Source organism: Eublepharis macularius, chromosome 3 (assembly GCF_028583425.1).
Source record: "Eublepharis macularius isolate TG4126 chromosome 3, MPM_Emac_v1.0, whole genome shotgun sequence".
Classification (NCBI taxonomy): Eukaryota; Metazoa; Chordata; class Lepidosauria; order Squamata; family Eublepharidae; genus Eublepharis; species Eublepharis macularius.
Window position 1 is genome coordinate 78,926,236 of NC_072792.1, and position 12,425 is coordinate 78,938,660.

At 44.5% G+C, this 12,425-nt stretch overlaps 1 protein-coding gene and 1 long non-coding RNA gene across 7 annotated transcripts in view; one reads left to right on the forward strand and one right to left on the reverse strand.

Annotated features, from left to right (window-relative positions):
- Window positions 1-8,443: 8,443 nt before the first annotated feature.
- LOC129326527 (uncharacterized) lies at window positions 8,444-10,652 on the reverse strand. The gene is made up of 2 exons (XR_008596703.1): window positions 10,438-10,652; window positions 8,444-9,284 (listed from the first exon to the last, which is right to left on the reverse strand). It is a non-coding gene; the product is annotated as an uncharacterized LOC129326527 (long non-coding RNA).
- Window positions 10,653-10,784: 132 nt separating this feature from the next.
- Window positions 10,785-12,425, forward strand: part of GK (glycerol kinase) — a 42,309-nt gene continuing 40,668 nt past the window's right edge. For all 6 annotated transcript variants that reach the window (XM_054974878.1, XM_054974882.1, XM_054974877.1 and 3 more), the window contains exon 1: window positions 10,785-10,988. In XM_054974878.1, coding sequence (XP_054830853.1) covers window positions 10,908-10,988 — 81 coding nt within the window. In that variant the 5' untranslated portion in view covers window positions 10,785-10,907. The remainder of the gene's footprint in view (window positions 10,989-12,425) is intronic.

Sequence of the window (12,425 nt, forward strand, 5' to 3'; positions counted from 1 at the left end):
GGTGGAGTGAAATTTGGTGGAAGGAACATTAACAATTTGAGACATGCAGATGGCAAAAAATAGTAAAATGATTAAAACTGAAGCTATTGTACATTGGTCACATTGTGAGAAGACAAGGCTCACTGGAAAAATACAAAAAGGGTCCAGTAGCACCTTTAAGACTAACCAATTTTATTGTAGCATAAGCTTTTGAGAATCAAGTTCTCTTCGTCAGATGCATGATACAGAGACTGGTCAAATATAGAAGAGGAGGGAGGAGAAGAGGAGGAGAGAGAAGAGGCAATTAGGGGGGAGGGAAGGGGGAGGTCTGGAGGAGCTCAGAGGCACCTGGCATGGGCTTTTGGGGACCACAGATCTCTTTGTCAGATGCATCTGGCAAGGAGAGCTGTGGTTATCGAAGGCTCATACTGCATTGGAATTGGATGGTCTAGCTGTTTGGCTGCTACAAACTAAAAGGGCAAACTCCTTTGAAGCCAACTGATCCACACACCAAAAGGAGATGTTTACATATACTAGCAAAGGAATGTTTTGGTTGCTCCCTCCAGACCTCCCCCCTAATTGCCTCTTCTCTCTCCTCCTCTTCTTCCCTCCTCTTCTATATTTGACCAGTCTCTGTATCATGCATCTGATGAAGAGAACTTGATTCTCGAAAGCTTATGCTACAATAAAATTGGTTAGTCTTAAAGGTGCTACTGGACTCTTTTTGATTTTGCTACCACAAACTAACACGGCTAACTCCTCTGCATCTATGGAAAAATACAATAATTCTAGGAAAGGTTGAAGGCAGTAGGAAAAGAGGAACACCTAATATGAGATGGATTGACTCATTAAAAGAAACAACAACCTTGAGTTTGCAAGACCTGAACAAAGGTGCCAATGATGGGATGTTTTGGAGGTCATTAATTCATAGAATTACCATATGTTGGAAGTGACTTGACAGCACATAACACACTCACAACAGATGCATAAAGGAACTTGAGAACGCAACAGGGGAGTCAAAAGTAAAATTTCCCTCTGGGCTTAAAATATTTTATAAACAAACAGGCACAACCATTCCAGTATCACCCAGTAAATCAAACTAAATTCCTAAGCCAAATTTCTCTCTCCTACTTCCTGTCATGTCAGACAGTGCTTCCAACTGTGTTGCTTATATACTACTGAAAAGCCAAGGTTCGCTATCAAACTTCTGAGTACATTTGCCATTGCCAGGTTGGGTAATACCTAGAAATTATGGGGAGGAGGGGAGATGCTGGGGAGAGAAGGGACTTCAGCAAGGTATAATACCATAGAGTCCACCTGCCAAAGTATCCATTTTCTCCAGGGGAACCAATCTCTGTTGTCTGGAGATCACTTGTAATTCCTGGAGATCTCCAGAAACCAACTAGAGGTTGGCAAGTCAACTACTGCTTTTCTCTTTTACTTTCTTTTGGAGAACATGCAAGTACCCATATTTAGACATTTTGAAAGCTTATAAACAAGATTTGAAGAAGTATAAACAACTTTGGTCTGACATAAAGACTAAGGATAACATCAGCTATACCATGAGGTGTAAGCAAGTAGCTGGAGCCACCTAGTGATAGTTAAATGTATGCTTCTTCCTCAAATCTTGATTTGTGTACAGTATATGTATTATTATTTTTGTTGTTGTTGTTGGACTCCCGTCCCCATCTCCTTTGGCTCCTCCCCTATAATTTTCTGGAACTAAGGCAGTATCCATACATATTTCGATACTGTGTTATAATAATTTGCAGCTGCACTAACTTGTTCATACAGGACAATCCAGTTGCAGATGAACAATACTCTCTGATGTGTGGATGCAGCCATAAATAGACAGGATTAAACAATGGTGCTCTTGCATAATATTTGTCAAGTCTCTCAATGCAGAAATAGCAGTATTATTGCAACTTCATTCAAACAAGTCTTAATTTAAAAAAAACCCTAGTAAGTACAGTTTTCCCTAGATGGCCCGTAAGATTTCATATGCAGAAGAATATGAATATGCATTTGTGACAATCAATCCCAAAGTTCCTGGGCTCTGGACCAGTCCTTGGGATTCTGCCCTAAGCAAGCCTCAGAGACTGGCCAGCCAATCACAGCCCCTGAAACTTCACTTAGAGTTGCCAGGTCCCTCCTGCCAGGAAAGGAGAGAAACCTGGCACTTACCTCATGCTAGTGCAAGGTCAATTGTGCAGGCATTCTGAAGTCTGTACAATGACAGCACTCTTGGAAGTGGCATCATCGTGCCAGCCACAGGAGTGCTCCCATACTCTGTGCAGGGCTGATTCAGCCTGTTTGGGGCTCAAATTGGCCTCAAACTAAGTGCAGGAATGCTCCTGCAGCTGACACAATGAGATCATCACCACTTGGGAGCGTGAGCACGGTGCACATTCCTGGGGTACTTGCAAGTGGTGGGCAACCTCTGGGAGCTTTCCACCTCCACTGACCACTGGTGGGTCAGCAGGCAAGGTGGCAAACCCCCAGAAGTTTGCCTGCCACTGGCAGGCACCTGGGAACCCTAACTTCATTTTATTTGAGGGGTTGAGCTTAGAAAGGAAGTGTTGATACATTTTTCTTTTGACAGGGAGATTGCAGGGTATGAATCTTGTTTTAAAGAATTAGGCACCTGATGAAAGGCCTGTCAAAATCTAACCTTACTTCTATTGGTTCTAAAACCAGGTTCTCTGACATTTTAAAAGAGTAGCGTAGCCCTTGTTAACCTGTCAGTTGTTGTAAAGAGATTAAAAATGAACCTAAAATGTTGAGGAGCCCTGTCTGGAGGGAAAGCATTAATTTCTCCCCTCAACTTCTTTGCTGTTTACTTAGGCTTAGCTTCAACAAGTTAACACCTAGTGGAAGAAAACATAACTCTGGAGAGTGGAGTGGGAGCCAATTGTACATTTATTCTTACACAAAACCTTTAAATGTTTCTAAAACTTGTTTTCCTTAAATAGATCCTTGGTTGTTATTGTTCTATCTGTGTGCTGTCTGTCCAGTCAAAATAGCTGTGGGAAATGGGTCCGTAATCACCTCACTGTCAAATACCACATCATTAGGGTCACAAAGATGCACGCTACCATTCCATTAATAAAAACTTGTGTCCACCTTTTTTATTTATACTGGGGAGGCTGGGGTTTAAACAGAAGGAAAGAAAGGCCAGAGTGTGCAGTAATAGGGCCTTTTACCTCAGAGGTCTCCGCCTCAGCTCTCCCTCATTTTCCTTTTCCCATCATATCTGGGCTGTACCACAAATAAAAACAGGCCAAGCCATGCAGTCACAAAGTACAACAAAACTGGTGTTAGGCAGGTGCTAACCACCACAGCATTACCTAATTTAAACTTGTCTGTGCCTAATAATTTATGGTGTTATGATTTTATGACATTGTTTATACTTGTAAGCCAGCTCAAGCAGGACTCTAGAACACTGGCATATAAGTGTCATTAATAAATAAATAAATTTCAGATCCATTCAAATATTGGAAGTGTTGCTCACCATTTTAGTTGAAGTTTTATTTTCCCCCTCTGGTCGTGGTTGTTTTATTTATTATTGATATTATTATGTATTATTTACAAAGTGCTTCACAGATCTAGGTGTTGTGAAAAAGTAAAAAATAAAAGGCCATGCCAGCAGGATTATAATCTTATAGGCCAAAACAAAGAGAAAGAAGGCATTAAGACACAAATGGAAAAAAGGAGCAAATCAGGGAGCAGAAAAATCTTTATATACCTAAATGCTTAATAATGTTTGACTCAGACACATGAAAAAAAGTTTGTTACTAGAAGGTAAGAATAACTTATTAGTCCATACAGTGGTGACTTTGTGGTAGACGACATTCAGGGTCCCAGCTTATCGATTCAGCAGGTTTCCCTAAAAACAGATTGCAACTTAGTGTGTCAGACTACGGAATCCCAGTTATCTAGAGTTCATCTCCCACCTCTTGCAAGAACCACAAGATTTCTTGATTCTAAAAGGTTTATTGAAAGACTATGCTCAGGATACAGGTGTCCATAATCCAAAGGCTGGTGAGGCCCTTGGCTGAACGAAAGCTTTGTTGAGAATGGCACATAAAAGGAAAGTTATAACACTTCAAACACCCATTCCCCGCCTCCCCGCTAGTCCTGTCTGCGAAGGCATGAGAAGACGAGGACATCAAGGTCATTGGCTGGACTGGATAGATAAGGCTCTTCGCTCCCATGGATATGAGCAGCCTGGATGACACCTGGGCCTGGAGGGAGGAAAACTAGACAACTACTGATTATAACACAAGTTAATATGGCGTTACTCTGACTAGAGAACTGACATTCTGACATTCTGCCCCCCTTAAGACCCTCCTTCATCCTCCAGCCCCTACCTTCTCAGGGTATTTTTTATGAAACTTAGCAACCAGTTTTGGAGCGTTTACATGAGAGGCCTCTACGCACTCTCTGAACCCCTCCTCAAAGTCTTTCCACCTGACCGGGTAAAAAACCTTGTTATGTTTCCGTTTTGAGTCTAAAATCTCCTCTATGTCATAATGTATTTGGCCTTCCACAAGAGTTGGGTGAGGCACCAGTTTCTCAGGGTGCCAGTCATCTGGAAGAGGTGCCTTTTTGAGGAGACTAATGTGGAAAGTAGGGTGGACTTGACGGAGATTCTTTTGCAATTCTAATTCCACAGTCACTTTATTGATAACTTTTTTTATTGGGAAGGGCCCTAGATACTTCAGTCCCAATTTTTTACTTGCTTGCTCTGTTCTGAAGTTCTTGGTGGATACATATACTTTGTCTCCTGGGTGCAATTCCCATTGCTCCACACAATGTTTTTGGATTACAGTCCACTGTTCCGTGAGGGAGGTCCACCACTCTCCTAGATCTCCTGATTTCTTTGATTCTGGGCTAGTTTCAAAGGGGAAGGCTAAACCTTCATATCCATGAACAATTTTGAATGGAGTTTCTCCCGTGGAGCTGTGGATCGAGTTGTTATACGAGTACTCAGCAAAATGAAGAAATTGAGTCCAATTGTCTTGTTGAAAATTAATATAACATGGGAGGAATTGTTCTAATATTTGATTAATTCTTTCCGATTGTCCGTTGCTCTCGGGATGATGGACGGAGCTTAATCCTTGTTCAATTCCAGCTACTTGTAAAAGCTCCCGCCAGAAGTTGGCAACAAACTGTACCCCTCTATCCGATATTACCTTGGAAGGAAAAGACTGCAGCCTTACAATGTGTTTCATGAACAAGCTGGCGAGCTTTTTTGCGGTAGGTACTGTTGTACCAGGAATAAAGTGAGCTTGTTTGGAATAAGGAACTGGGAACGGGGAACCAACTTCAGCACTGTTTTGAATGGTTTCCATTTCAGCCACTCTACTTTGTGGTTTGTGTTTTCCTCCACATTATTTCATCCTCCATTCTTTCACGACTCTTGCACAGTCTCTTCTTTCCGCACACTAAAAAACTCAGTTTTTTAAAATATCTGGGAAAAATTTCTTTGCTTGACATTTCTTTTTAGGCATTGCACAGCATCCTTTTGTTTTACATGGTATACAAATTAAGACATAAGACGTTCATGGCATCTAGGAGAATCAATTAATTTGAAAGACCCTTAGTTTATATCTTAAAGTGAAGGTTTTCTTAATATCAAACATTTACAATAGGCAAGGAAACAGAGTTCATTTCCAAAAAATCCGCATCTGTATAATAAATTGTTCTTAATAACAACATAAAAATCAGAATAAGAGTGTGGTTGCTGCCCATTTTATATGAAAATGCTATTTTATGATCTCAAAGAGGACTTTTAATTATTCTGGAATATGACCTGAAAGCTTTAAAAATATATTCTTGAACAAAATATAACTCTTAAGAAATATTAAACTCAAAAATCTAGATATGCAAGCTGAAATGTATGAGAGCCATATCTAGAGGCATTGTCTGTCTCTAAGAGCCAAAACACACGAGAAGAAATACCTAGATTCAGCACATGTTCTCTTACCTCAAGGTTTGCTGGGATCTGTAGGCATCCTGGAAGCTTAAAGTTTAGCATTTACAGAGCAGCAGGAAGGGAAATACAGGCGCCTGTATTTCCCTTCCCCTTCCTGCTGCTCTGTAAATGCTAAACTTTAAGCTTCCAGATCCCGGCAAACCTTGAGGTAAGAGAACACGTGCTGAATCTAGGTATTTCTTCTCGTGTGTTTTGGCTCTAAGATGTTTCACTTTGGCCGAATCCACACTTCCTTTTTGTTTCCACGTCTTTTTTGCAAGCAGTGTGCTGTTCATGCAGATACTCACACGCTTTCCCATTCCGCGTGTTCCCCGCCATCACCACACCACTATTGCGCCTTCCTTCCAAACCACATGATAGTGGTGGAATTCCGTTTTCTCCGTCTTTTTTTTTGTTTTTGCACAGTGTAGAAAGATCGGTATACCTTTTGGAGGGAAAAGTCTGCCCTACACCTAATTGGCCCCATGCTAAACTTGCTATCATTAGCCCACAGAAACTTCAGCTTAACTCTTTCATGACTGAAGGGATGACACTTGCAAAACTCAACAGAAAGGCATAATAATTGAATAATTCAGTTTTGCATAGTTTGCAGAAAGCCAGGAGAGTGGGAGTCTTACTAACTTCATCATGCATGATATCTTCCTGGCTAGACTGAGTTGATAGCTGTGTTAACTCACTTCTCTAGCAGCAGTGCTAGATCCAGCACAAATTGTAGATTGCACTAATCAACTAATCAAATCGTAGGTTGCACTAAACTGGCAATTGCCAGTTTGGTGTAGTGGTTAAGACTGCGGGACTCTAATCTGGAAAGCTGGGTTTGATTCTCCACTCTTGCACTTGAAGCCAGCTGGGTGGCCTTGGGTCAGTCACAACTCTCTGGAGCTCTCTCAGCCCCACCCACCTCACAGGGTGTTTCTTGTGGGGATAATAACATACTTTGTAAACCGCTCTGAGTGGGCATTAAGTTGTCCTGAAGGGTGGTATATAAATCAAATGTTGTTGTTGTTATATTTATTCAGTTTAGAATGTTTTGATTTTATAAACAGCAAGTTTATTTTTGAATATTTAACTTTATTCTTTACTCTTTTCTGATTTTTGGATTGGTTGTAGGTGAATCCCTTTCCCTTTTTCCTTTTATCTCTTTAAGCTCCGTAACCTTTTACAAGAGAAAAGAACCAAAGGGAAGAGGAGGAATAATATTCAGGCAGTCAAGTCCATTACCTATCACTACAGACAAATAATATCTTTGTGAGGATATAAATAAACCTGTGCCATGAAAAATCAATTCTCAGCATTCGGAGACACCAAGTACTCTGCACGCATGCCAAATGCTTTCTCTTCACTTACACAGTAACCATACACATCTATCTACCTGTAATTATAGGAAAATTTCTAGGTTGGAGGAAGTGATTTGAATGCAAGTATAACCTGGGAATCTTCATTTAGTAATGGAAGTGTTCAATGACTGTTATCTCCTGCATCTACCCACCCCCAGCTTTCCCAACACACTTTTGAATCCTATCCTAGTGTTTTATGCCCTGCAACACCTCCAGAAAAAGAATGTAGGTACACTAATTAAAGGATTCATAAGTGAATAACTTTGCTCTGGATCACCATGTTGTTTCATATTACAGATATGTGGTTTCTATGACTTCTATGCTTGTCTGCAGGGCTTTTTTTCTGGGAAAAGAGGTGGTGGAACTCAGTGGATTGCCCTCAGAGAAAATGGTCACATGGCTGGTGGCCCTGCCCCCTGATATCCAGACAGAGGGGCCACCAGCCATGTGACCATTTTCAAGAGGTTCTGGAACTCTGTTCCACCGCGTTCCTGCTGAAAAAAAGCTCTGCTTGTCTGCTTGCATAGATAATTATTGCACACATAAACTGGAGGTCCAACTACATTTTAGCACATAGTAAATTTGGTGTCATGTTTTATTCTGGCATGATTGTGATAACAAGCAGACATCATGTGTTATATAACTATTCAATGTGGCATCACAAGGTCCACCCCAGGACATCATTGGCACCTCAAGTCATAACATCATCAGGCCCCACCTAGTGAGTTTAGGGTGAAGGGGATTTGGAAATCCTAGCACTACCTCACCCTTGATATACTCACGCCACCTCACTATAATGTTTCTGGCTATAGGCCAGATTCTACCAAATGTTTGTTGGCAAAAGAATAAAAAAGGCTAATTGTGTTAATTATGCATACATCTATACTCATAACAGATATCTAATTTTTTTAACAAAGGAACATAGAAGAAAGCTATACTTTGCAACTTGTGTGTTTCCACTAGAGGGCATTAGTTTAGTTATTAAACTAAGTAGTTAAGAATTAACTCTACTTTCATCTAGCAATTCTGGTATCATTAGCTCCTTTGAGTAGTGCATGTGTGTGATGATGAGAGCTGAATAGCCCATGGGAGACATTCTTTCCATTAATTGAAAGGCAGTACAACACCACATGATTACTAAAACTAGGCCCATTTATTTCAGTAGCCTCATGCTGGAGTAACTCTGCATAGGATTGCAGTGCACGTTTCTTAGATATCTTGCTAAAGCATGGATGCATCTGTAATGGAAAAAATTAAACACACAATGTTACAACAGTATTATGAAATTGGGGGACCGTAAGAATATCCCTCCATAATGAAGTAGCACAACACTGCTCAGCTCCAGGGCTAGATGAGAAAGTTCCTGCACACTTAGTCTAGAACTGCAACAGCTTAGCATAACAGCACAATTACTCTGACGGCTGAAGTTTAAGGCAAGGTGAACAGGAAGCTGTGACAGAGGAACTATTTTGACCTTGTGCTCTTGAGGAGTAGGAATTGGAGTGGGTGAACTTGTCTTATTGCACACATACTCCCCATGCTAACCTCCCCTTCAAAATTATTTTTCTAAATATCCTGCTTCTCTGAGTAATGTAAGTGGCTTAACGAACAAAAGTAAAGTGTATAAAAATCTAATAAAATCATTTTAAAACAATTACAGCTAATCAAACAAGTGTATAACAAAAGAATCTGCCAGAAGCAAGTCTCTACAAGAATAAACTAAATCTCATTTGCAACTCTACCAATAAAGCTCTCTGAAACAAAAACACTTTACACTGATTGCGAAAACGAACTAGAAAAGATGCCCTTTGCGCTTCCTCAAACAGATAGTTCCATAGGGTGGTGGCAATCCATAAGAAGGTCAGAGGAGAATCACACTTTCTGATGGAAGGCATTTCCAGTAATGAGTTGGTCCAAGCAAAGCTGGTAGATGGGTCTATCCAGGAGGAGCAGTCCTTCAAGTATGAGCACTGCCAGACAAGAAGAGTTTAAAAATTAAAACCAGCCCCTTGAAGTGTACCTGGAAACATTGTAGCAACCACTGTAACTGTTGTAAAAGAGGTATAATATGGGCTCCTTGCTCTGTCCCAGCAAATAGTCAAGCTGCTGCATTCTGCACAAGTAGAAGTTTCTGGGTTATCTTTGCAGAGGAATTAGCCGTGTTAGTCTGTAGTAGCAAAATCAAAAAGAGTCCAGTAGCACGTTTAAGACTAACCAACTTTATTGTAGCATAAGCTTTTGAGAATCACAGTTCTCCTCGTCAGATGCATGCTGAATCCCCCCCCTGTCATTATAAGCCATCCTTTCTCCTGCCACTTGACTTGTTATACCTATCCATGCATCTGACGAAGAGAACTGTGATTCTCGAAAGCTTATGCTACAATAAAGTTGGTTAGTCTTAAAGGTGCTACTGGACTCTTTTGGGGTTATCTTTGAGATCAGTCGCATGTAGAATGTGTTACAGTAATTCAACCTGGAGGTTATAAAAGTATGGATCTGTCTGACCTGGTCAGACAGAGGGCAGAAAGTTTTCCCATCAGATGCAATTAGTAGAAACTGGTTTTGGCCACTGCATCACCCTCCTGTTCAGAAAGCAGCACAGGATCCAACAGTACTCCACCAGGCCAAATTGTAAGCCACTTCACCTTACTGAGAAACAGGACACCAACTTAGACATTCGAGTCTGAATCCCCCCCCCCCCCCGTCATTATAGGACATCGTCCTGCCACTTGACTTGTTATACCTATCCACCACCTATAGCATACTAGAATTGACCAGTGTAATGTAACGTTTTCCAAACCTCACCCATCTACTTCCTGGCTATCTTAGTGATAGGATCTTTTTTCTGTCCACACACCCCTCAAATGTGCAAATGTCAGTCTACAACTAAATGTTTTAGCAGGAAATCCTCGCAGAGGATAACTATGTGCTGAGGACAAGCTAGAGGGTCACATGAGAGGGAAACCACGTTTGTTGTTGTGAGTCAAGTTTCTGTTTCGAAAATTAATCCCTGTGATGTATGATATTGGAATAATGGGGGAGCACCCTTTGTGTCAACATACGGGGCACTTGGAATCTTATAGACCAGGCTTAGAACTTTGTGCTGGGAGGAGCTGCCATTACCTCACAATAGAGACAGGATCGGAATGCGTTGAGGTCGCTCCACCTTCTACATGTTCCTCTGCAATCAAAGCTGGTTATTCTTGCATCACTTGCGCCGTCATCCACTCGCTGTTCTCTGGTCTTGTGACAGTGAGCGAAGCGAGATGAACACCAGCCGCCCACTCACCCACCCCCAACGGCCTTAGAGGCACGGCATTCTAAACCCAACCCCTGCCTCTCAGATTCATTTCCTACAGCCTCCAGGAAGCCCCGCCTTCACCTCCTGTCACCGCGCGCCGATTGGTGGCCGTGTGGTAGTGTGTGGGACAGCGCCCCTGTCCCGCCCCCCCCCCCCCTCTAATCCGGGAAGCGACACGCTGCTTCAATGGAGAGAAAGGACTCAGGCAGCCTCCAACTTGTCTTTCTCGCTTACAGTTCTGCCAGGGTCGTCTAGGAGACTGCGCTGAGAGCCGTGCAGGCGGAGCCACGCTATGGCGGCGACTGTCCAGAGAGGGGCCATCGGCCCGCTGGTGGGGGCCATCGACCAAGGGACCAGCTCCACGCGCTTCTTGGTAAATGCCAGAAAAAGCTGCGAAGGGGCGAGGCTGATGCTGAAGCTGCCCTTGGCGGGGTCAGGGGCACGCTGCTGAGCGTGGGGAGGTGGCTAGACATGTGCAGCCTGTTAGCTAGCCGTGGCAGCTGCCTTCAGTGCCGGGCATGCCTGGAGCAAGAACAGGTGGAAAGTGCCATTAGTAGGTGCAGAGCTGCGCTTTGCTTACCGTTGAGGAGAGCAGCCTCACGCCAGTGTTTGAGGGCAGCGTTGCTAGGCTGACTTTAAGCTCCGCTGCGACCACCCACTGCTGTGAAATACTACGAAGCCCCTTCGCCACCCTCACCTTGTGGTTGGTGGTGCGCTCCAGGAAGCGCTGGGTTTGTAGGAGTGAAGGGGCTTCTTTAGGAATGGGGGGAAAGCTGGGCACGGACTTCTTCCTTCCCTTTGATGGCAGCAACTAGCATAAGCTGGCATAGGTGTAGCATGCGGGTGGGGCAAGGGGCAGCCACCGGGTGCAAAATTTTGAGGGGTGCCAGGACCACAGCCCCCCCCCCGGAGCACCCCTTTGTGGCTGCCGCCTGCCTGCCTCTTTGCTGGCATTGCCGGTGTCCTGGCAGGCGAGGAAGGCTATGGGGAGACGAGCAGGGAAGCGGGCTGCCTCGCCGCTGGCCTTCCCACACCTTTGCCAGCGCTGCCAGGCGCCCCAACAGGTGGGCAAACGGGGAGGCGGGCTGTCTTGCCACTCGTCTTGCCAGGGCTGCCAGGTGCCCCATGAGGCAAGGAAGCAGGGAGGCAAGAGAAAAGGCAGGCTTGCCTTGACACTCACCTTCCTGCCCTTTTTCTGGTGCTGCCTGATGCCCCTACAGGCAGGGAAGTGGGGAGGCAAGAGGGAAGGTAGGCTGCCTCTCAGCTTGCCTTCCTGCCCCTTTGCCAGCGCTGCTGGGAGCCCCAAGAGGTTGGGGAAGCAGAGGGGCAAGACTGAAGGTAGACCACCTCACCACTCGCCTTCCTGCCCCTACACAAAGCTGCTGGGCACCCTGACAGGCTGAGAAGCGGGGAGGCAAGAGGGAAGGCAAGCCGCCTCCCCGCTAGCCTTCCCGCCCCTTCACTGGCGCTGCTGGGCACCCCGGCGGCACAGAAGGCAGTGGGGAGGCCAGCAGGGAAGCAGGCTTCCTCATCGCTCACCTTCCCACCCCTTCGCGGGAGCTGCCAGGAGCCCCAACAAGCGGGGGAAGCGGGGAGGCAAGAGGGAAAGCAGGCTGCCTCACTGCTCGCCTTCTCGCCCCTTCGCTGGCGCTGCCAGACGCCCTGGTGGCGTGGAAGGCGGTGGGTAGGCGAGTGGGGAAGTGGGCTGCTTTGCCATTCGCCTTGCCAGCACTGCCAGGTGCCCCAACAGGCGAGGAAGTGGGGAAGCAAGAGGGAAAGCAGGCCGCCTTGCTGCTCGCTTTCCCACCCA